Raw genomic sequence first — 26,076 nt, forward strand, 5'->3', positions numbered from 1 at the left:
AATAAAGTACCTAGAATAATATCGGGTGCTTAGTAGATGCTCAATAAAGGGTTCTGCTTTTCTAATTTCTTCTGTCAGGGTGCCAAGAGAAACTGGCAGTGGGGCTGAAGTAAATTGAGTTGTCAGTATCTTTTGTTTTGTAAGAGATTCTTTAATCATCTATCTGAAACCAGCACACTTCACTCCCCTTTCCCCCAGCACATTTTTAAGTAGATTTTTTTTCAAGAAGCTTATTTTATGTTTTGTATAGCATAATGAAAATGCCGTGATTGTCCTTTTTTTTTTGAGACTAAGTTGCCCAGGCTGGAGTGTAATGGCACAATCTCAGCTCACTGCAACTTCTGCTTCATGGATTCAAATGATTCTCCTGCCTCAGCCTCCCAAGTAGCTAGGATTACAGGCACGCACTATCGTGCCCAGTTAATTTTTGTATTTTTAGTAGAGATGGGGTTTTGCCATGTTGGCCAGGCTGGTCTCGAACTCCTGACCTTGTAATCTATCTGCCTCAGCCTCCCAAAGTGCTGGGATTATAGGCATGAGACATCGTGCCCAGCTATGATTGTCTTTTTAAGACTCTGAGTGATCATTTTCTTACTAATTGATCACTGACCCTTGCCTTTTTGTGGGCAAAAGTGATAGACTTTGATTAATAAATTCTTACCCTCATTTTTGGTTCCTGCCATAATTATCATCATAATTTAAACTGTAAATCTTGAAAGAGCACAGACATGTTAGGATATCAGAAAGCTGGAATACAAATGTATTTTGGAGTTAGGACAGGGACATTAGAGATCTAATCAAACCACTCCTTTTATGGACCAGGAAAGAGGTAGAAAGGACAAAAGTGCCCAAGCTCATATAATGTGACAGGCAGAGTTGAAGCTTCCTAGTGTCTAATGCCCACTCCACCCATTTTTACTAATGTTCATGTTTTGGTCATTAGCTCAAGGTCAATCAAGAAGAGCATAACCTAACAAGGTTTCTATTTTACAGTTAGTTTGATCTTTGGGAAATGGATCCTAGAAAATAGGTCAGTGGTTATATTTGGTCCAATTAACAATTTAAAAGGGCAAAATTGAAGAATGAAATATGGAAATCAAAGCCCTCTTATTCTTTTGATTTGACTCTTTGGTGGTTGCATAGGAAAACCAGCATTGTTTGTACTGTTCTTATACCTTGGGTTCATTTATCTGTGTTCCCCTTATCTAGTTCCTAATGGTACAGACATATTTCAGAATTTTTTAAATTGGATGTTAAAAATGGACAGAAAAGATCAGTGAGGGGGTAAATCAAGAATGACAATTTTAAAACCACTCTGAGAACAGAATGTTTACATGACAAAATATATGGCTTTTGAACTGTTTGAATTACCAAAGCATCATAAACAAAATATTTATAGTAAGTATACTTGCTAATAAGTTTGGGTTGTGGGGAAGAATGCATATTAGACTAGGGTTGGCAGGAATGAAGTACTTGGGCCTTATACCTTGCAGCAGTCTGTGGAGGCAGTTTCCTTCTGAGTTCGTGTAGAACCTGAGACTCCTTCTCAAAACACCTTGCATCTAATAGTCAGTACAAATTGAACAGACTTTGTGTATTTGTATTTACTTGTCATCCCTGGATTAAATCATAACAAATTATAGGAAAAATAAATTAGTATCATTACTAAAAATTAGTGTAAAAAGGATGGAGAATTTTTTTTTATCTCACAAAACATTACTGAAAATTTTAAATTTCATTTTGGATTTTAGTTTTAATGTACTTTACCAATTAGAAGTCAGCAAAACTCTTTACGTTTCCCACAGGATGCTTGGGTGCCCATGGGGCAGGGTAGTGGGAGGAAGGTGTGGAGTAGTTTACTAAACTCTATTAATAATACCACATTTAAAAAAACTATAGGTAAAAAACAAAAAACTTATAGGTAAAAAGGGTTTCTTGACTTACTGGAAATAGCGCTTATAAAACAAACCAAACAAAAACAGTCCGTGTTGTATTTTTTATCAATTGCTTCATTTATCAGTGCTCTTGTCATTCAGTGATTGGCAAAATGCACATTCCAGAAATTCATAAGGTTGCTTACTCTGTTGTATGAAAATGAACACTAAACTTAATTCCTTCTCTCCCCCAAAAGAAAACATACAGCTCTTTAGAGGGAAACGGGAAATATAAAGATAAATCTTAAGGAAGTAGGAGAGAAGAAATATTTTAAATGTTTAAAAATTACATGAAGGAATACCTCCATTCATTGATTTAGCAAACATTTGCATGCATACCTGCCAAGACCTATGTGAGGCAGAGTGATACAGAAATACAGGACAGTGCTTCTTAACCTGCTTTACATCATGACACATACAGAAAATGATAAGATCATCTGCCAGGAAGCTCCTGCCGCCTCAGGCTCTTCTGGGCAGTCTTGTGGGCTTAGGATATGACTGTCTTGGCACACCATCACCCTGTTGTGGTAGACACACTGGAAATATTTGATGTGAGACATAGTTCCTGCTCTTGGGAAGCTCACAGAGGACACAACCAAGTGAACAGACACCAGGAATTACTGCCTCCAAGACTGGTTTGCATTGGAGATGGAAATGGCCCTTTTAAAGGTGTGGTTTATTGCTGAAAGAGAACATATCCAGCAACTATAGAATGCGATAGTGTAATTTTATATTAACTTCTAAACCTCAAATTATGCCTCAAATCGACTTGGCTTCTGAAAGAATATGCAGGTTTTGATTTAATTTAGTGCTTGAGATGAGAAAGTGTAAACACAGAAGAGCTTCTCCCTTTTGTGAATACTAACCCTTAGTCTGATCCTGGCCATATGTACTCCTGCCTCTCTATAGACAGATCTTGTTGAGGAGATGAGGATAATGCGGAAAGAATCAGGTGGAAGAAGTGGCAAAGATGTTCTGGAGGGAGTCATACCAGTTTAGAGCAGAATAGAATGGTAAGGCACCTGTTCACTCTTCCCCATCCTCATCCTCACCCTAACCTTCCCACTTCTGGGGGGAAACTTGCAATACTGTCTCCTACCTGTAATATTAGATTATATCCAAATATACTGTCCTTGGACTCAAGTTGCAATGATATTATAAAACCATTCAATGCACATTGCCGAATATCTGCATGATGAGATGGGGTCAGGAGGAGTGGTCCCTATTTCAGGGAAGCAGAATAATCATATGGGGTAAGATGTGTTACCAAGCATAGAGGAGAAATGCTGGGTCCATCAAAAAAAAAAAAATGCTCTCAAATGGAGGATATCCTCTGTCAGCTTAGAGGTTCTAGAAGTTAGCCAGGAAAGTAGAAAAATTAAGTCCCAACAAGTTTTTTTTTTTTTTTTTCAAAAAGGGGAATAAAGACCAGGTACGGTGGCTCACGCCTATAATCCCAGCACTTTGGGAGGCCGAGGCGGGTGGATCACGAGGTCAGGAGATTGAGACCAGACCATCCTGGCTAACTTAGTGAAACCCTGTCTCTACTAAAAATACACACACATACAAAAAAAAGCCGGGCGTGGTGGCATGGGCCTGTAATCCCAGCTACTTGGGAGGCTGAGGCAGGAGAATCACTTGAACCCGGGAAGCGGAGGTTGCAGTGAGCTGAGATCATGCCATTGCACTCCAGCATGGTGACAGAGCAAGACTCTGTCTCAAGAAAACAAAGCAGGGGGATAAAATTAGGAGGTGATTTTTTTTTTTTTTTTTTTTTTTTTTGAGACAAAGTCTCACTCTGTTGCCCAGGTTGGAGTGCAATGGTACAATCTCCACTCATTGAAACCTCTGCCTCCTGGATTCAAGCGATTCTCCTGCCTCAGCCTCTAGAGTAGCTGGAATTACAGGCGTGCGCCACCATGCCCGGCTAACTTTTTGTATTCTTAGTACAGTCGGGGTTTCACCATGTTGGCTACGCTGGTTTTGAACTCCTGACCTTGTGATCCGCCCATATCGGCCTCCCAAAGTGCTGGGTTTACAGGTGTGAGCCACCGCGCCTGGCCTTAGGTGATTTTTTTAAATAAAGCCAAAGTTTTGCATTTAAATAGTAATGTAAAAGGAAATATAATTGAGTAGAAGGTATTAGAATTCTGCTTGCAGATTCCTTTGGGATCCTCCTTTTCTTTAATGTCCTTGCAGTGGTCTTTGTGTGTTTATGCACAATATCCTTAAGGTGGGTCAGAAGCATGTATTATTGCTTCATCTCAGTTTACTTTTCAAATGTTTTTTTATCTCCTACTTTTAATTTATCAAGCTAAACCTTGATTTTAGTTGTCTCTAGTACTCTTCATCCTGAGGAATGTCAGAGCAGTTAAGATGTTGTATATTTTAGGATTCCTTACCCACTCTTGAAATGCACTTGGTTAAGCCAGGGTTTCAGGTCAGTATTGTACCCACACTTTTTCTTTCCTTTAATTTTAATGGCAACAAAACCAATTCTAACTTTGCAAGTTTAGAGTAAATAAGAATTGAGATTTTTTTTTTTGTTTTCTCATCTAGATTCTCTTATTCTAAGTCTGATCTTTTTATCCTTTATTTACCAGAAGTAATGACTGAGTTGTTTGGGGACCTAATAACATGTTGCATTGGGGGCAGGGAGGGACAGAACATGCTTCAGCAGTTCTCTATTGCTATTCTGATCCTTCTCCTTAGAGAAAGCCTCGTGACAGTAATGAGAGCAGCTTCTGCGCTTCATTATTCCAGATTTATTTTTATGTTGGGGGAAGGGAGAGTCTACCAAAATTATTTTTTACATGTTTTTTTGGAAGGAAGGAGTTTTTTTTCAACTTCTCATATAGATTATTAGTTTTAAAAACTTACCTTTAGAGAAGGCAAATCATTTAACAGTCAATAACAACTTTGATAATATATACAGATGTATAAATCAAAAAAAATTTTTTTTTGAGACAAAGTCTTGCTCTTGTTCCCCAGGCTGGAATGCAATGGCATGATCTCGGTTCACTGCAGCCTTCGCCTCCCAGATTCAAGCCATTCTCCTGCCTCAGCCTCTGGAGGAGCTGGGATTACAGGTGCCTGCCATGCCCAGCTGATAAGTATACAATTTATTTTGGCTGGGTCTGGTGGCTCATGCCTCTAACCCCAGCACTTTGGGAGGCTGCGGCAAGAGGATCACTTGAGGTCAGGAGTTCAAGACCAGCCTGGCCAACATGGGTAAACCCCATCTTTACTAAAAATATAAAAAATTAGCCTGGTACGGTCGTGGGTGTCTGTAATCCCAGCTAATCGGGAGGCTGGGGCACAAGAATCACTTGAACCTGGGAGGCAGAGGTTGTAGTGAGCTGAGATCGTACCACTGCACTCTAGCCCCAAAGACAGTGTGAGACTCTGTCTCAAAAAAAAAAAATTATGATTTCTCTCATTTTCTTGAATACCATTTAGTAGTTTTACAATCATTTGATGACTATTTTTAAATCTTGCCTTATAAGAAAATACAGATATTTTGAACAGCACGTATAGGTACCAGTCTAGCAGATAGCTAATGGGACAAGTTTGGAAAGCTTTGCCACATTTTTGCAATCTTAAGTGATGGAAAAGAATAACATATTTTTTTTTTTACATTTATGTAATGTTCTTAACTAATATAGAAATTAGTTTTAATGGTTTTGGCTTTCTGAATAAATGTGATGCTTTTGTTGAAATTATTGTTAGAAATCAGATCACTCTTTGCTGAGCCCTGTGCACTTACGTTAGTGGTTTTTGATGTTTGGTGTTAATAATAACATTTAGTAATAATATGCCTTATTTAGAGAGGAAAATTGCTACGTTGTGATCTGTGTCCCATCTAATACAACTTATTGTCCTCTTTTATATTTAATTGCTATTTTAAAAAATGGTTTGTGGCTGTTTGTGTCTGCAGGATCGCCCCAGGACATTCGACATGCACTCACTGGAGAGTTCACTCATTGACATAATGAGAGCTGAAAATGATACCATTAAAGGTAAGTTTAGAAATATACTCAGTTGATTTTAGACAGTAGTTTTAAATGTATGTTATCTATTTAATCTGCTACACAGTCTGACAAATATTATGGAGTCACTTTGTATGCAGTAAGTTCTATCGATTTTACATATATACCTCTTCTTGTTAAAAAATCCAACATATGCCGGGTGCAGTGGCTCACACCTGTAATCCTAGCACTTTGGGAGGCCGAGGTGGGTGGATCACCTGAGGTCAGGAGTTCAAGACCAGCCTGGCCAGCTTGGAGAAATCCCATCTTTAAAAAAAAAAAATTTTTTTAATTTAAAAAAAATTTTAAAAAATCCAACATATTTGATGAACCTCTACAGTGGAGCCATTGTGATACCAATTAAGCAATCTAAGAATGGGCAATTAGCTCAAAGACACCAACCACATCCTTATTTTATTTTTTTAATATCTCAAGCAGTAACTTCTCATTGCCTCGATTGTTTACGTCTACCTACTTATGACAATGATTATGTCCACCTACTTATGACAATGATTATGTCCCAGGAAGCGTTCACATGTTGGTAGAATTTTTGCCTAGTTTCACATTTTAAAAAATAACCAATAGTTTCAAAGTTAAAGTGAAGTTTCATGGTTCTCAGAGTATTTTTTCTACGTATTATGTTTAAAAAAAAGTACTATTTCTGCTGGGCTCCATGGCGCGTGCCTGTAGGCCCAGCTACTTGGGAGGCTGAGGTGGGAGATCACTTGAGCCCAGGAGTTCTGGGCTGTAGTGTGCTATGCCATCGGGTGTCTGCACTAAGTTTGGCATCAATATGGTGACCTCCTGGGAGAGGGGGACCACCAGATTGCCTAAGGAGGGGTGAACCAGCCCAGGTTGGAATCGGAGCAGGCCAAAACTTCCGTGCTGATCAGTAGTGGGATCATGCCTGTGAATAGCCACTGCACTCCAGCCTGGGCAACATAGCGAGACCCTGTCTCTTAAAAAAAAAAAAAAAAAGAAAAAGTACTATTTCTACATGGGTTCTGATCTCAATTCTGTTACTGACAAGCTGTCTATCTTGAATAAGACATTCCATTTGACTAGGCCTCAATTTCTTCATCTTTATAAAGATGTAGAATCACCTTAGGGAGGTGCTTTAAAAATAAAATATATGTGTCTGGACCCCATTCCATACGTGGGTTGCAGGCTTGGCATATTATTTTTTAAATATCTCAGGTGATGCTAACGTGTAGCCAGGAATGAAAATTACAAGACTAGATATTTCCTAAAGGCCCTTCCTCTGATTTTGGGAAAAGTATCTCACAAAATAAAACATTTTTCTGGACAAAAATATCGGTCTCCTAGAAAGCAGGCGTTTGTTTTTTTAAAGAAATTTAGAACTTTTGGTATATTTGGACGTCCCACTTAAGTTGTTGGCTCATTCATTCATTCATTCATTCAGTGATTCAATAATTATGACCTGCTTTGTGCCAGACATAGAGCTTTGCACTGAGGTCAAAGGTGATAAGGCAGCCTGTTGCTTCAACGGGTGACCCACTTAGCCTCGTTTTCCTCTGAGTTTGCCTTATCATGTTACTGATGCAGAAAAACATGTATTTTTCAGTAGACCAATAGTGACAATATTTTTTAATGAGAAAGTTTTTAGGTTTCTGGAGAGAGAGAGAAAAAATAATATGTAAAAAAATACGCATCCATCTGATGTGATACCTTTGAATTAAGAATATTTGGAAGGTCTTTACTGAGTTTCTTATGGAATTCTGGTGGATGATTCTAGTGCAGATGCATGCTGTATAGCTGAGGAAAGTTGATCTCTCACTCAGAACTGGCTTTATTTTTGCTACTTTTTAGCACTCTGACTGTGGGTAGTCCTTCAGCCTCTTGGACCCTTTGTTTCCTCCTTAGCAAAATGAAGAGTCTAAGGTGCTGTTTCTAGCACCAGAAAAATTGTACACTCTTAAAGAAAATAGCTAAAGGAAAAATATGAATGTCTGTGAGTTGTACCAATGTCAATTTCCTGGTTTTGTATTATAGTTATATAAAATGTTACCATTTGAGAACACTGGATAAAGAGGCTTTCTCTGTACTACTTTTGCAACTTGCTGTGAATCTATAATTAGGACTTTGGGAGGTGTAAAGGAGGGAGAATCAGTTGAGCCCAGGAGTTTGAGACTAGCCTGGGCAACATGGCAAGAACCTGTCTCTAAGTAATAAAATAATTTAAAAAAGAAAGAAAACATGGTGATACCTGTCTTTATATAATAAAATAATTTAAAAAAAAGAAGTTAATGTCTGGTATGGTGGCTTACATCTGTAATCCTAGCACTTTGGGAGGCCAAGGTGGAGGATGGCTGGAGCCCAGGAGTTCAAGACCAGCCTGGGCAAGATGGTGAGACCTGATTCTACATGGGATGCTGAGGCAGGAGGATCACTTGGGCCCAAGAGGTTGAGTTCCTGCTATTCAGGACCCTGCCTCCAAAAAAAAAAAAAAAACAAAGGGAAAAGTAGTTAAAGAACATTTGTATATTCATTCTTAACGTGTTTAACTCTTTCAGCACATTTTTCAAAGAGCTTCCTATACACTAGGTACTACAGATAATAAGTAATTTAAAATCATTTTTCTAACTGAGTATAGTTTTTATCACAAAAAATACAGGTTAATTGCAGTGGATAGAAACAACTTGTTATGTGACATTTTAAGAAGCAAACCTCTAATTAATACTTAGGTTAGATAAAAAAGTTGGCACACATTATTCTTTTTTTTTTTTTGAGATGGAGTCTTGCTCTGTCACCCAGGCTGGAGTGCAGTGACGCAATCTTGGCTAACTGCGACCTTCGCCTCCCGAGTTCAAGCAATTCTCCTGTCCCAGCCTTCCAAGTAGCTGGGATTACAGGCATACACCACCACGCCCAGCTAATTTTTGTATTTTTAGTAGAGATGGGGTTTCACCTTGTTGGTCAGGCTGGTCTTGAACTCCTGACTTCAGGTGATCCACCTGCCTCGACCTCCCAAAGTGCTAAGATTACAGGTGTGAGCCACCACGCCCAGCCTGCATACATTATTCTAATACAATTAACAATAGAATTTCCTTGGCCATCAGTTTTAGCCAGGACATCTTTATCAGATTTTTTTCTTCTAGTTTGCTCAATGGTAATTGTTTAACGTTCTGCCTTTATTCTATATTCTCTTTTTAAGTTCTTCTTACTAATTTTTACTAAATTAAGTTTCTTTAAACTGATATAGGGATAATCAAAAGTTAGGTCTGATGACAGAAAAAATTAAAACTGATTGGTCTGATCTGGAACATACAGATTTTGTAAAATAGTGATTTATAGACTGCAACATGACAGAATGGAAAGACAGTGGGTTTTGGAATCAGATCTGATTAACTGCCATTCTGCCACTACAGTCTGTGGTGGCTATGAAGATTACATGATATGATGCAGCTATAGATTTCAGTATATTGCCTGGTTCATAGAAGACACTAAAGAAATTACACGTATTATTACTAAACATCTAAGTCTGCTTTCATGCTCATTAAAAAAGCCAGCTTCAGTTTAAGTTTAGGTGCCAGTCTGACTTGAGTATATTACAGGAACTTTGTGTGTTTTTTTCCTACAAGGAGCAATAAAGAATTCACAGAAGAGTGCATAGACCTAAAATGCCAGATTATAGTTATGCTTGTTTTCTTTCTCAAACAAGATCATGACCTTTGTATCATTGTAGCCTATCACTACCAAGACACTGTTTTTGCTCAGGGTAACATTTTATTTTGTTAAACTGTCTTCTGATTTAGATAGCTATTTTAGAAGTACTGTGCTTGATTTTAACAGTTGTTCATTCTATTGTGAAATTTTGTTTAAAGGTAATAAAGATAATAAAATTTGAATAACTTAAAAAGAAGCACATTGTCATTTTGAAATAGGTGTCTAACACTTACCAATTCATTTTGAAAATAAATATATAAAATACTCTTCCAGCACTCTGCTTTCTTAGAACAGAAAATAGAAAATTGACATTAACCAGGTGTGGTAGCTCACACCTGTAATCCTAGCACTTTGGGAGGCTGAGGTGGGTGGATCACCTGAGGTCAGGAGTTCGAGACCAGCCTGGCCAACATGGTGAAACCCCATCTCTACTAAAAATAGAAAAATTATCTGGGTGTGGTGGTGTGCACCTGTAGTCACAGCTACTTGGTAGGCTGAGGCAGTAGAACTGCTTGACCCTCCAGCAGGTGGAGGTTGCAGTGAGCCGAGATCGTGCCGCTGCACTCCAGCCTGGGCGACAGAAGAGAGAGACTCTGTCACAAAAGAAAGGAAAAGAAAAGGAAAGAAAAGGAAATTAGCATTAATTTTGAGATTATTAGAGAACAGTATACCTCTTAGAAAAAAAAAATTAAAAGATTTGATTGTTTTAAAGACTTCACAATTCAAAGACTTTAATACTTAAAAATAATTTCATAAAAATTATGAATGATCTCATTTATTTTTATCTTTCATTTCTAGTTCCTCATAGATACACAGTTTGTGAGTGTATGTGTTTAAATAATAAGGCCTAAATTTGCTACGGGAACTACAAGTTGAATCTATTGGTATGGTTATCATTAACTTAAATTTTCAAAAGAGCTAGAAAACTTAATTTGTATTTTTCATTTGAGAACAAAAAAATCTCCCTTGCTATAATGGGGTTAAAAATTTTATTTTTACTATCAACAAAATGCTTAATAGGCCTAGGAATCTTCAAATACAGTTTTTGAATTTCTTTATGAATGTGTTACTGATTCCAACTGACTTGTTGGAAAATTTATCTTTTTTTTAAACAAATGTTCAAAGGAGTACATGACTTTCATAATTTATATTAGAGTTTTTTTTTTACAGCTTATTTTAAATTGCTTTTCTAAGAATTTTGAGGCTACTATCATTTTTTCTATGTACAAGGGATTTAACTCTTTTTTTCCTTTTTTTTTTTTTTAAAGATGGGTTTTCACTGTGATGGCCAGGCTGGTCTTGAACTCCTGACCTCAGGTGATCCACCCACCTCAGCCTCCCAAAGTGCTAGGATTACAGGCGTGAGCCACCCTGCCCGGCAGATTTAACTCTTTGGGGAAGGAAAAGGGTTCTTCTCATTCCTTATCTCTATGTCCTTTTTCTGGTCAGCTGGCAAGTCTGGATGTTATTTTTATCTGCGAAATTGTGTATTGCCTTCTCCATAACCAACACCAGTGACAATCCTCAGAAGCTCTTCCCCAGAGACCTATTTCATTTTCTTTGCTGCACACCCAGTCTCATAAGCTTAGAGCCTGAGCTACAAGCTGAGTTTGAATTTTGATCTCCCAGGTGGCAGCTCATGCATTGCTACAATATTACTAGGCTTATCAAGTTTTTTCTTAGCCCGGACAGAAAAATTTTTTACTACTATAGATAGATACCTAGATGATTATTTTGGGAATATTGTATCTTGTTGTTATTCCTGCTTTTTCTCACTTGTAAAATTGGTATTTGTTACTTAGAAATGGAGCAGCATGAAATAGATTAAAACCACATGCGAGTACATCTGTTTCCAGCCTTCTGAAGCATAGGTTGGACACAGTGAAATAAAGATTCATAAAGCAGTGTTATATTCAGTGTATAGAGAGACCTCTGAAAATTAAGGAGCCTTTTTTTCTTTATGTGAAGGGAATAAAGAGACAAAAATAGTGCTTAAAAATTATCAGACATCAGACAGAATATAACAATCCACAGTTTCATGAGAGTGGTTGAGTATTTTAAAAATTCAGTACATGAAAACAATGTAATATTCAATTTGCTTCATTTCACTAGAAAGCCAAAACGAGACAGCAAAATTATTGAGAGAACAAAGGCAATCTACAGACTGTCAAAACATTATAGTTGTTCTTCAGATATTAAATTATGACTTAGAATATCATATTACTCCTTTGAATATTGTGAAAATGGAGCCTTTTTCTCTTTATATTGTTGTAGAATGTATCTTGCTTTCAGTTTTTGAAAGGGAAGACTCAACATATCCACCACAATTCCTCTGAGTTTCTGGCATTTCAAGTACTTAATCTGAATGTAAGCAATAATGATTGCATTCAGAAATGCAAGTTGTTTAAAGTACCAGTCTTTTACATATCCTCATGGTGCCCAGGAAACCTATTGCATATGTAGAGTAAGTAGTGGAAGCATGTTATACAGTTGAACATATGACTGCCTCATGTGTTTCATGCATTGCTTTATTTTAAAAGCTATGGATCTACTCCAAAAATGCTATGTATTTAATTCCTGACTGCCAAAGGTGTTGTGACCTTGCCTTTAAAACACTTTCATATTTTTTCTTGCTCTATCTACATGTTAAATTTAGAGACCCTTCCCTGACTATTTTTTATTGCTGTAAATTTGTTTGAAACAAATGCTTAAATGAGTAGGCAAGTGATGATTCCATCTGTGCTGCTTTTCTTTGTTGCTAAGCAAAAGAATTTATAATAGCCTTTCTAAAAGAAAATCATGAAACTCAGTTGAAAGTTTAGTACACAATGCTTGTTTCATCAGTTTCATAAAAGTTTTTTTATATCATTGTAAGAGAGTGGCTGTTGGGATACTTATTTAAATTCTAGATCTTTACAGTAGGGAGAGAATGAATTTAGTGCTACTTAAAAATATGTAATAAATAATAGTCAGGAAACCTTAACTTTTCTTTTGATACACAATTTTACTAATATTCCTATATTCCAAATTGCAGTCACTTAGCTGACTTAGAGAACACATGTTGTATACTGGTACAGAGGCATTAGAACAAATATTTTATACAGATACTTACTCTGTGCAGGCTGAAGTAGCTCTAGAAACTTGCTATGAGAGTTGCTAAATTTTGTCACTTATTAATTTCATATGTTATAAATTTGAAGCAATTTGTGTATAAGTTAAATTTTTTCAAAACGAAAGGAAGTACTACTAAAATAGATTCTGTTGCTTTAATATTAGAATGATTTATTTTAGGTAGGAATGGTGGGGAGGGTATATAATTTCATACAGTATTTAACCTTTTTCTATTTAAATTGGTTTGCCTGTGGCAAAATAAGAACAGATTACTGGTACCCTAACCTCCAACCTTTTTAAAGGATTAGATGAACATTTTCCTTTAAGGGACATTTAATGGGTCATGATTCAAAGTACCATAAAGAAGAAATGGATAGACCAGGCGTGGTGGCTCATGCCTGTAATCTCAGGGCTTTGGGAGGCCTAGGTGGGTGGAGCACCTCAGGTCAGGAGTTCAAGACCAGCCTGAGCAACATGGTGAAATCCCCCTCTCTACTAAAAATAGATAAATTAGCTGGGCATGGTGGTGGGCGCCTGTAATCCCAGCTATTTGGGAGGCTGAGGCAGGAGAACCGCTTGAACCCGGGAGACGGAGGTTGCTGTGAGCCAAGATTGAGGCATTGCACTCCAACCTGGGCACCAGAGTGAAAATCCATCTTAAAAAAAAAAAGAAGAAGAAGAAATGGATAACGCAAACCAGTTATTTTTACTTGAATGTATGATCAAATTTCTCCTTCCAAGTAAATTATTAGTATGTGGTATCAAATGTCTCTGGTGAATTGAGGGATCTTTAAATATCATGTCTTTAGGATTCAGAGTCAGCCGGCAGCTGCCTGTGTGTCTGACTGGAGCCTTCCTGAAATCGGCTGGCTCTTTCTTGCTCTGTTTGGATGATACCAAGTAATTCAAAGTAGCATAGCAGGGGAGTTACTGAGATCTCCTAGGAAGTAGAAAGTTGCCTTACTTCTCAGAGACTCTTAAGTAATGGAGGAAGGTAAACAGCACAGAGTATGATTTAAACTGGGCTACAATTAATTGTGTGTGTGGCTTTTAGGAATGAAGCGCGTTTTCTCTCCTCTTGCACTCTCCCTTTCTTGAGTGCGGAAATGGAACATCCTAAATAGTCTTTCTCTTGCCTTGGCGTAGCTGTGCTTGTAGGATGGGACCTGGGCTTCTGTGTTGAGGTAACTTCTATTGTGAGGAAGAAGAGAGCGAAGTTGTGTGGCATGATTTTTTTGTATGAAAAGTGAAGGGTCTGTTCTTAATTTTGAACAACTGCCTGCTTTCTGATTTACTTTTGATCCGGATTTGTTGGATCCCTCACTTTACTGTGTAGGTTGAGCTTAGAAAGGTGTGGATTTTGAGCAGTGTGATTACCCCCTTTCAGATTTGGGGTTGCTGTTGTTTTTGTCTTTTGGGTTTTTATAAGGGGAGGCGGGGAAGGGGAAATGCCTGGGGCGCGGGGCGGGGGGGGGGGGCATGTGATGTATGTGAACACCGATATGGTCATGGGATCAGATTGAGGTCTTCCTTGCTCTAGCCTCTGAACGGAAACCAACTCAGTTCAAACTGCATCTTATGCATGGGCCAGATCCTCTTCTGGCCTGTTTACTTACATAACACATACTAGTCAATCGATAATAGTGATCCTCTGCCCTCTACCTGCCACACATGTGTGATTGAATATTTGACCCTTGTTTTTAATTGTTCTGAAAATCACATAAGCATTTGTCACAAAGGGGGAATTTGTCTTATGTCATCCATGATGTAGGTCCATAATTACTTAAGCAGCCCTTTTATCTTAATCCTGAACACTGAACACAAGGAACCCTATTTTGAGGCCATGAAAATTGGTTATTTTATTCTTTGTTACCTGAGTGAGAGGTGAGGGTAATGGGTGGTGGGGGGTGTGGGGGGGGGAGTATTATAATAGTAAACTTTTTATGTTATTAGAAGGTTAAATATACTTTTACAAGATTTTTTTAACTCATTAACTTTTTCTTTTCAGTTGTAGTAAAGCATTCTTATTCTATGGTTATTATGACTTAATATTGCTTGACATACATGCAGGGCAGAGATTTAACTATGTGTGGTAGTTAAAAACTTAAGAGATAAATCAGAAAACAAGCAACAATCAGGTAACAAATTACCAAGTACTTTTCTTTAATGTTTTGCATTGTCATATTAAGTTTTGTGTACAATTTAAGCTTATGTTTTACCATCTGGACAGACGAAAATAGTAATCTCTACTCAGAAATAAAATCAGAATGACAATAAGTAGTGCGGGTTTTAGACTTTGTCCACAGTTTGTCAATGATAAATATTGGGGACCTTCCTACTGTATAAAAGAGAGGGGGGCCCACAACATTTATGGGGATACATGTCATTCATGTGCCACATCTAAATTAATACAGTATATTGTATACCTTTAATAGTGTCACATTGTTTTTCCGTGTTTTCCTTCTCTAATAAAATTCTATAGAAGTGACTCTTGCCATCTCATTTCCTGACAGCTACAAAAACAGCCCAAATATCTGCTTAATAAAAAAGCCCTTTGTTGTCTATGAAGGTCTTAAGGCTTTCCTTGATCCTGTTATATAATCTGAGACTATGTTATTTGCTGACTTTGGGGGAGGGGAAAAAATGCCACCTGATTCATAGTTGTCATAAAAATATTCAAGATTCTCTGCATTCAGTTTAGCAGCAGGAAGGAGGGAACAGTTCACACTTGTGCCATGAAATTATTACTTCCTGAAACTTCTGCATGGAATTTCTACCTGAATATGTATGCAGTTGATTAATTTATCAACTTTATGTGCCTGAATTGTGAATTTCTTGTTTTTTCCCCCTCACATTACCATTATCCTTACTACCAAAACTGAAAAGGAGGAGAGAGAAAACTCTCTGAAATTGTTCTTGGTAATTAGCCATTCAATTTGTAAAAGGAATACTTTTTAAGAAGGTTTAAACTAGTTACTACTTTTCGAATCAGACATTGAGATGGCCAGGCTGCCTCTGGGCTTCATTATTTTGTCTCATTGACTGATTCTGAATTCAGTCCCACACCAGTGCACTCAGTTCTAAAAGCAAGGCTTTGTTTTATTCTGGGTATTACCTGGTAACCAGTCAATTAAGAATATTAGTGGAACTCTGAAGGGAAAGCAGTTCCATAATCTCTTTGGAATCGAGTTGGGCCGATGCCAGTTGCTGTACATTGGAAAAGAGTAAGAGGAATCATCCAATTAGAGCCCCCCTTTAGTGCTTGAGAAACCGACAATAAAGAGCAAGGCTTAATTCTGAAGAGCAGCCTTGATTAATTGAAGTATAAATAACTTTTAAAAAATCTAACTTCTGCTGGCTATAATATTCCAAATAATATATGTCTGGCATGGTTAAATAGAGATATTTAAGCCAGCTGCCTGATTTCTTTATTGTAATGATCAGAAGTTGTTAGCATATAACAGACTTTTCCAAATGTGAAATAAAAGGAGAAGCCTTTAAGATTGTGTTCAAATCTAGTTTGGCCACTAGTAGTGCTGTGGCCTTAGGTTGGTCACTTCTCTAGACCTCAGTTTCCTCAATTGTAAACAGAGGGGTTGAACTTAATGATCTTTACGTTACTATCAGCAATTCAGTCTTATATTACAAAACTGAAGGTGCAGTTTTACATGATAAAACTGAAGGTTTTTATGGGTAATGACTGAAAGTAGCACGTGAATATCATGTGAGTCTGGGTGTGGCAGTATTTCATATATGGAATAGTTTGTAGAAGGGATATAATCAGAAATCAGATTTAGTTGGTTGAGTGAAGGCTTTGGGTCTAAACTACATCTTTTCTTTTTGAGATAGGCCTAAAAATACTATGTTTAGAAAACAGTTGTTTAAACTTGGCCTCACGAAATGTTTTCGTTCTCCATTTGTGAACCATGGGCCACTTCAGCCATGGGAATTATTTGATAGAGCCTGTGAGCCCATTAGTGACCAAGCATTCCAGTTAGATGATAGATGTCACTTATGTACTCATGATTATCTTCCAAAAGCATGTGGATGCTGATGTAATGCAATTAAAATACATTTAAAGGTATTGCTGAATTCATAGTAGGCTTCTGATATTAAGATTTTTTTGTTGCTGTTCTGTTTTACTTGTAGCATTCATTAGGGTAGAGGTAGGGGTAGGAGTCTTAAGTTTTTATGGAGGAAAACTTCTCTGAAATATTTTGATCAAAGTAGGTCTTAATACTTATTATAAAAGATTATGAAATACTTCTCTAGAGAATTTCCCTGATTCATACTCCTGCCATTAGCATGCTCCTTGTTACAAAAAAGAACATAATATAAAAAAGGAATTTAACAGAGGAAATGGTGAAGAGGAGGACAGGGAGATGTGAGGAGGCTACTTACCCTCTCCTAGCTTGTCATTTCCACCAGTTAGCATTTTGGAGCTTCCTGACATCTGAAGCCATCTTTCATTCCTTTGTGGCAGGGTTGAGAATATGGGCTGCTGAGGCTACATCCTGCACAATGCCAGGGGATAGAGGGAGCCATCTGACGAGATGGGTGCACTCCACGTTGTATAACATGGCAGTTCTTGTTAGGAGGGGGAGACAGGTGCTACTAAAGCCTCTTTAAGGCCACGTGGTTTGGAAGTGTCTTATATTTTAGCTTCTGCTTATACTCCACCTCCACAAATATTTGAACATATTCAATATGCCAGGTAGACTGAAGGTAATTTTGATACTGGGCTGCATTTTTCCTTTTCGAGGTAGACCTGGACATTGTGTATGGGAAGCAGCATTAACAACCTATTTCAAGTGAAAGGGTGTTTACTTCTGACACCATTTCTCTTTTATTCAGTGCCCGTGTGAGAATTACTTCTACAGTAACCTTTTATGTGAGTTTTGTGGTCTTCATTTTACAGTTGAAAAAAATTGAAGATCCCAGAGATGCAACAGCTTCTGTAAAGTCACTCAGATTCTGGTACCTACAGGGTCAGTATAGGAGGCATACACAGCTTCTGACTCCTGATTCAATGGCCTGTGTATTTATTGTGTAGCCTCTGGAAAGGAAACAAACATAAGAAAACACAAAGATTTTTGTCTAGTATGTTTTGACAGAAGGTAGGCATTCAATTTTTTTTCCTTTCTTTTTTTTTTCTTTTTTTTTTGAGACAGGATCTTGCTCTGTTGTCCAGCCTGGAGTGCAGTGGCACAATCTTGGCTCACTGCAGCCTCTGTCTCCCGGGGTCAAATGTTACTCCCACCTCAGTCTCCCAAGTAGCTGGGACTACAGGTGCCTGCCAGTGCACCTGGCTAATTTTTGTATTTTTTGCAGAGATAGGGTTTTGCCATGTTTTGCCCAGGCTGGCCTCAAACTCCTGGGTTCAAGCGATTCGCCCACCTTGGCCTCCCAAAGTGCTGGGCTTGGCCTCCCAAAGTGCTAGAATTACAAACATGAGCCACCATGCCCAGCCAAGATTTCTTAATTTCAATTTAGGAGATGTTACAAAATTTAAAAATCTGTATTTTATCATCATCTATGAAAGACTGAGATCTCACAGTTGTCTGGTTTCATACTGAAGTGTGCCTTATTGGGAGTGGAAACTTTTCCAAGGTGACTTATTTTCTTACCTGATTCTTATTCATCAGGTTTGCCATGGGGCTTAAGCATGTGTATTCTGAGTGTGATTCAGATACACTTCCTTCCCTTCCCACCCCTACCTTTGCGCTGCTTTGGATGTATACATAAAGTCCAAAGCTGTCTGAGGCCATTCATACAACAAATATACATCAGGCATCTACTGTGCACCAGGCACTGTTTTAGGTTGTTGGGATATATCAGGGACTAAATAAAAACAAAGGTTCCTGGCTTCATGTAACTTACTTTCCAAATAATTACCAGATATCTTTGAATATCCTGTTTATTATTTAATTTAGAAGATTAATAAGAGGAAAAGTAAGAACCCTGAGTATTGATGGGATAAAATAGGTAGTAGGCCTTCTGAGAAATAACAAAAGGTGAAATTCTTAGATCAGATATAAAATGCAAGTCCATTCTTCATTAAGATTCAGAAAAGTTACCAGGCACGGTAGCTCACACCTATAATCCCAACACTTTGGGAAGCTGAGGTGGGTGGATCACAAGGTCAGGAGATCGAGACCATCCTGGCTAACACGGTGAAACCCCGTCTTTAAAAAAAAAAAAAGATTCAGAAAAGTTGTCAGAATTCATGTTAAGTAAGTGACTAGGGTTAATGATAGATAGGTCTGTATGCAGAAAGTCAACTAGTGACTTCGCAGATTAGTTTTTGGGGTTTGGACTTTAGCAAACAGATTTAAGGCAGCTTTTTTTTTTTTTTTTATCAGTTTAGTAGTATTATATTTTATAAAATAGTGGTTATAAATAAGAAGTCAGTTTTAATTCTTTTTAGTTTCTGTAGTCAGAGAAAAGTCTAATTAGGTTTCTTGTGGCTTTTCTCTCTTATCTCTAAAGTTCTCAATCATTTACACTGACGTAGCTTGTGGTCCCTAGAGATTTCATGTTTATCTTGATTTTTTTTATGTTCACGTCAGTACAGAGAGCCATTTCTCAAAATTATTTTCACCTTGTTTATTCACTGGTTCTTTTGATATGTGTCTCTTGTAACACATGCTTCTTTTAATCAAACTTTTTGCAAGGTAGGAGAATTTTAATTTACTACTTTGGGTTTTTTTTTTTCTGGGTTGCTTTAATTTTTTTCTACTACTTAGTCTGTTTTTCCACTTTTCTTTCCATTATATTTTTTTCACCTTTTTTTTCCCAACTGACTTTGGCTGGCTTAGTTTGGACAAAAACTATGCTAGTTTTGCCTAGATTTTTAGAGCTTAAAAAATTGCCATTAATCACTGGTATCACAACATCCTCTTAAGGCAAGTTATCTTGTTGCTCTGTCCTCTAAATGTAGCATCTAGAGTCAGAAGGCTTCTGGCAAGGATAAAAATAGCCTTCCTGCTTGCTGGTTTGTTGTTAGCTTTACTGGCAGTAGGAAATCTTCTGAATTCCTTAATTGGGTCAACTTCTTACTAGGTTCTCTCTAGACATTCCCTTCTGCCCGAAATTCTTAGAAGATTTTAGATCTTGTAGCTTCACACCTGCCCCAAGTTGTAGTCAAAGCAGTCCTTCCTGTATATGAAACCTTCCTCTTTCTGTAAAAACATATTCCATTGACTTCACCCATCTTACAGATAAGTGTTATTTTCTTTTGCCACTATTAGAGTGTTTTTCAATCATCTTATCACAATTAAAACATTAAATTTGGGGTTTTGGTTCAAAATGAAGATCCTCCCTGGTTTTATTGAAAAGAAAAATTTTAGGTTGAATTTTTGAAGTTTTTATTAACTAAAATTCTTTTGTATCTTTGCCAGTTTGACTTTGATAAAAGTAAGGGGTTAGATTTTGTTCTTTTCTCTCCTTTTGAGAAGACTTATATCCCTGTTTTTAATCACAGACACTAGCAAATTCTCATTTCTCTGAAGCTGAAAAATCCCCCAGATTTGCCACTCCCTTCTCCAAGGTTCCAGTTTGGAACTTTCTGGGCAAAAGGAATCCTCCTTGTCCTTTCTCTTACAAGTGGAAAATTATTGGTTGTCTTCGGCTTATAACTGAGGAAGGGAAAGGAGTTAATTTGGTTAAGTACCTACTGCATACTGAGGGACTTTTCTTGGCATTCTGCAAACATTATTTCAAGACTGTCTCACAACAGCTTCGTGAAGTAGATGGAAATATCTCTTTTTTCCTGAAGTTCAGTAAAGCTAAATAATTTGACCTAGGTCACAAGATGAGATTGCCTTGACTCTACTCATTACACTGTATCTTCCAGGCCGGAGAGACCACCAACTGCTGACTTTGCTTCATTCGTTTTCCACAGCTGTTTATGGAGCACCATTCTCTGCTCCAGGCTCTGGGATATCAAACCCAAAATTCACAAAGATCTCATTGCCCTACAGCAAGAGATTAAAACAAGTAATGTAAACACAGTGTAATAAGTGTAAAGAATGCTGGAAGGAGTACAGAGTGTTATCTGAATCAGAGCAAGGATGATGTGGGGCAGGGAAGGCTAATCATAGGATGTGAGACCTAGCAGGGGAACTGCCTGGACAAAAGTGTGGAGGCTTGAGTGGTAAGACATTAGGGACAGAGAGAAAAGGGCATTCTAGGTAGAGGGAGTAACCCAGAAGTTGAAGTTATGGGCCAGCAGTTCTGAATGGCTGGAGAGCCTGATGTGGGAAGGGAAATGGCAGTGTGAAGAGTTAGGAAAGGCATTAATTCAAATATTTTTGTAAGCACTGGCTTTTGAGCTGAAAGCCAGATCTGTAGCAGGGAAGGGTTTTGTTTAGCCTAAACTGTGTGTGTGTTTAGTGAATTTGAAGTGGCTCTTTGGGAGGGGACAAGACTCTGCAGTTGATATCAGTCCCAGCCAGTTCCTTCTTTGTGATTTTGCATGGGAATGTCTTTTTTTGGAAATTGGTTGTAGCACAGATAGATAAGGGGGTAGAATAAGCTTACTGATTTAGATTTGGGGAGTTATTTTTAAGCCCATAGACTAAATTATTAAAAACTAAATTTATGCCATTAAATTATAGAACATATTGAATGCTTTTTTTGTTAGCTCATATTGATATGTCTTCTGCATATGTGTAAGTATAAAGTGGGCATTCAAAACCAGTGGATTTATTACATATTTCTTGAGCTTTGCTGTCCAATGTCCAGGTCCCCACAGTGCCATGTTGCTGCATGTCTCAAGTGGTGTTTGTAAAAACAGCAGATGTGCAGGGGTAGGTGGACTACCTCCTTTAAAATATTATTTATGACAGTATAGTTTTGGTTTACTTAGATGTGAGCTAAACAAAATTAGCAGGAGAAGAGGTAGGAGCAGGACCTCTAGTTAGTTAATCAACAACAACAAATGTATGTGTCTGTGTATGTGTGTGTGTATTAGAAATTTTTAATGGTGGTCACTGAAGACTCCTCCACCAACACCCTTCTTTTCTTTGGAGTATCCAAATTTTTATAGGGTGAATCAATCAAAAGTTGATTCTTAAAAATTTTATGCTACCTATCACTTTATAGGACTGTCTGATTATATTTTGGAGAACCTTGCAGAGTTATTTCCTGTTATCATTCCTTGGCCTTGGCCTGTACCATGCTGTCAGCATTGCTGGCATGACTCTGAAAAAGAAAAGGTTATAGACAGCATGAAATCTAATTGCACTGCAAATACATTTGATATTTTTCAGTGTTTGTGTTGTTTGAAATGGCAGCATTTATTTATCATTTCCTGTTGAATTATCAATAGCAGTAATATCTGGGTTATTCTTTAGAAAATAACTTATTTTACCCAATTAATTAAAGTAATACATATATGTGCTGCTAATGTAAAAGAGTATTTCCTCTAGTCTTTTCTCCTTTTATTTTTTGACTCGCGTACTTTAGTTAGTGTCTTCAAAGGATATACTAGTACATACTGTTCTTTTTAGCACCTCCTCCCCCCACTTTTCTAAGTCAGTCTGTTGGTAAATATTGGTTCTCTCCAACTGGCAAATGCTTAGCGTAGAATTGCCTATTTGATGTATGAATCTCTTGTAGGTTGTAGGATCTGGTAGTGTACATCCCCAGAGTCACACTGTATCTGTTGCCTATATTTGGCTAGGTTGAGTCATGTCACCAAATATAGCCTATGCCTTCTGCATGATGTATGCCAGGCTTCTGGCTCCAAATTCTACAGCTGGCCTCCAGAGACTACTACTTTTCCTGTCATAATGTTCCCTAAGATTAGAGCTGCTGACCAGGCAGTATTTTTTGTATTTATAACACAATCGATACCAAGAGCCTTCAGAGATTGAATTTTACCCATCAAATAGGTTCACATGCTGAAATCCTAATGCCTCCCTTCTCCCTTGAGGAATTAAATTCTGAATGTGCCAAAACCTGGATAATGATTAAAGATAGATGAGTTCTCAGCCGGGCGCGGTGGCTCGTGCCTGTAATCCCAGCACTGTGGGAGGCTAAGGTGGGCGTATCACCTGAGGTCAGGAGTTCAAGACCAGCCTGGCCAGCATGTTGAAACCTTGTCTTTACAAAAATACTAACAAAATTAGCTGGGCACGATGGTGAGTGCCTGTAATCCCAGCTACTTGGGAGACTGAGGTGGGAGAATCTCTTGAACCCTGGAGGTGGAGTTTACAGTGGTCTGAGATCGTGCCATTGCACTCTAGCCTGGGCGACAGAATGAGACTCCATCTCAAAAAAAAAAGAAATAAGATAAAATAAAAGATAGATGAGTTCTCAAAAACTCAACCAAACAAAACAACAGGCAGGTACTGGGTTGTATTAATATTCAGATATCTCAATTATTTTTATTTTATTATACTTTATGAAATACTGGTATTTTGAGTTCAGTGGAATGAACTCATCAAATGCTCACCTGGTACCCAAACAGGAAACTCAAGATGCCTAGGTACTAAAAGTTCTAGTTCCAAAGGGGGATAGAGAGATAAGAAGGTTAAGCCAGAAGCTGAAATGGTTAGGTAAGAAAGTTAGCTGTTGCTTTGTAGCTACAAATAAAATTAGGTGAGTTTGTTAAAAAGATGTTTCTTTGTTGGGAAAGGTGTCTTGGAAAAAAGTGAACCTGAAAAAAAAAAAAAAGATTTGAAATGATCCTTGAGAAAACTTATGTCTGTGCAAAAGCCTGCATGCCCATAGATGTTTACAGCAGCTTTATTCATAATTGTCAAAACTTGGAACAACTAAGATACCCTTAAGTAGGTGAATATAGAGAAGCAAACTGTGATCCATCCAAACAATGGACTATTATTAAGTACTAAAAAGAAATGAGCTATCATAACATGACAAGATGTGGAGAAACCTTAAATGCATATGTCTAAGTGAAAGATGGCAATCTGGAAGGCTGCATACTTTACGATTCCAACTGTATGATAGTCTGGAAAAGGCAAGTCTGTGAGACAATAAAAAGGTCAGGGGTTGGGGGTTGGCAAAGAGGGATGACTAGGTGGAGCACAGAGGATTTTTAAGGCAGTGAAACCACTTTGTATGATACCATAATGGGTGGATACATGTCACTGTACATTTGTCCAAACCCACAGAATGAACACCAAGAGTGAACCCTAACATACACTGTGAACTTTGGGTGTAACAAATGTATAGGTTGGTGCAAAAGTAATTGTGGTTTTTGCCATCAACCTATGCCACTCTAGTGGGGAGGTTGATAATGGGGTAGGCTATGCCTATATGGGGACAGGGGGATATCAGAAATCTCTGTATCTTCCTCCCCATTCTGCTGTGAACCTAAAATGATCTAAAAAAGAAAAAAGACATGTATTTATAAGTATGCAAATATGTTTCTATATAAGCACATATTTATATATACACATATATAAACTACATGCACACCCTTCATTGGGAACATGTAGTGAGGGCCACTGTCTCAGACATGTGAGGGGATCATCAACTAGCTAGCCATAGAATAGAAAATCTGTAGAAATTTACACCAATACAGCAGAGAGGATATTAGAACAGAAATAAAGGAAAGAGTACAAGGAGAATGCAAAAAGATTGTAGATAACCAAATTTCCATGGCACTTTTAATGGGAGCTTTTTGAAGATTTCCAGAAAGGAAAATGATATGTATTATCCATAATAAATTATGGACAACTCTTTCGCTATTTTAGTTGTGGAGAGAATTTACAGAAGAGTAAGCACACAGGTTAGGGAAGCATTATGCAGGTTAAAAAAAGAAACCGTTTTCTTATGTCACTGCCTATATGTTAAACTATAAGTAGAAAGAATAACTGATTGTTTAACAGAATGTCACAAGTGTAGTTGCTACTAGAGACCACAATTGATTCTAGCCTGACAGGAATCATATCACAAGGCTGGATCAAAAAAATTAGAAACAAGTATCACTTTCAGAGTTCAACTATGAACTTTGCCAATGACAGTGTCACATTGTGTCTTAGCTGGAGGGTATGACTTTAACTTATAAGGCCAAGGGACAGGGTAAGTGTTAAAGGTCACCTACTTTGGTTGTGGGAGGTCTCTTCAGGAGATATGTAGTGAGTTAATCTCATAATTGAGTTAAAGGACCGTTTTGTTACTGTCAAGCTAAAATATTCTCTTTCTCTTTAAAAGGTACCCAAAAGATGAGTTTCTAATAAAGTGGAACTTCATTTGTAAAACTTTATTGTGAAACCAGCCTGTTTGTCTTTTGGATTCTCATTGTTTATTATCCTTCCTTGGGGCTGGGCAAGGTGGCTTATTCCTGTAAACCTGGCACTTTGAGAGGCTGAGGTGGGAGGACTGCTTGAGCCCAAGAGTTTGAGACCAGCCTGAGTAACATAGGGAGACCCCCGCCCCCAGTCTCTACAAAAAATAAATTTCTGAATGGTGGCATGTGTCTATAGTCCCAAATACTTGGGAGTCTTGAGGTGGTAGGATCACTTGAGCCTGGGAGATTGAGGCTGCAGTGAGCCGAGATGGCACCACACTCTACTTCAGCCTGGGCAACAGAGTGAGACCCTATCTCAAAAATTAAAATAATAATAATAATTCTTCCTTGGCATCAAATAAGAGGCATTATGGTTCATATAGAACAGCCTTGGTTTCTATTGCAATGTTAGCATTAAATAATTAGAATATCTTTTTAGAGCTAATAAAACATTTCCTCTTAACACTTCAACTAATGTTTTGAAATATTTTTGTCTCTATATTGATTTAGACATTCTTTTGAAAAATGTTTTACTATAAATGAAAGTGTGTGATAGCTCTTACCCATTCACTGAAGAGTTTTAGAAGTACAGAATCCGTATATATGTTCCATTACAGAAAATCAGCTGCTACTTTGTGATTCAGAAACAGTACTCTGTCCCCATCCCACAACTTTTTTTTTTGAGACAGACTTTTGCTCTTGTTGCCCAGGCTTGAGAGCAATGGTGTGATTCTGGCTTGCTGCAACCTTCGCCTCACGGGCCCTGCCTTAGCCTCCCAAGTAGCTGGGATGGATTACAAGTGTGCACCACCATGCCTGGCTCATTTTTGTATTTTTAGTAGAGACAGGGTTTCACCACGTTGGCCAGGCTGGTCTCGAACTTCTGACCTCAGGTGTTCTGCCCACCTCAGCCTCTCAAAGTGCAGGGATTTCAGGCATGAGCAACTGGGCCCAGCCCCCCACCCCACAAGTTTTTAACAGGGTCATGTTCTTGGCCCTAGCATCTCAAGTCTATTCTTTTAAAAATATATACTTGTGACAGACCATAAATCCAGAC

General features: G+C 37.9%; 1 protein-coding gene across 5 annotated transcripts in view; it reads left to right on the plus strand.

Moving 5' to 3' along the window:
• CPEB4 (cytoplasmic polyadenylation element binding protein 4) overlaps positions 1-26,076 on the plus strand; it is a 74,307-nt gene that overhangs the window by 18,404 nt on the left and 29,827 nt on the right. For 4 of the 5 annotated variants that reach the window (XM_012461160.2, XM_012461161.3, XM_012461162.2 and 1 more), the window contains exon 2: positions 5,872-5,953. In XM_012461160.2, the coding sequence (XP_012316583.1) occupies positions 5,872-5,953 (82 nt within the window). Of the gene's footprint in view, positions 1-2,572; positions 2,948-5,871; positions 5,954-26,076 lie in introns of those variants that run through there. The other variant, XM_021672236.2, reaches the window with a different exon arrangement.

Source organism: Aotus nancymaae, unplaced genomic scaffold (assembly GCF_030222135.1).
Source record: "Aotus nancymaae isolate 86718 unplaced genomic scaffold, 86718_ANA_hifiasm-v0.15.2.pri h1tg000015l_1, whole genome shotgun sequence".
NCBI classification, from domain to species: domain Eukaryota; kingdom Metazoa; phylum Chordata; class Mammalia; order Primates; family Aotidae; genus Aotus; species Aotus nancymaae.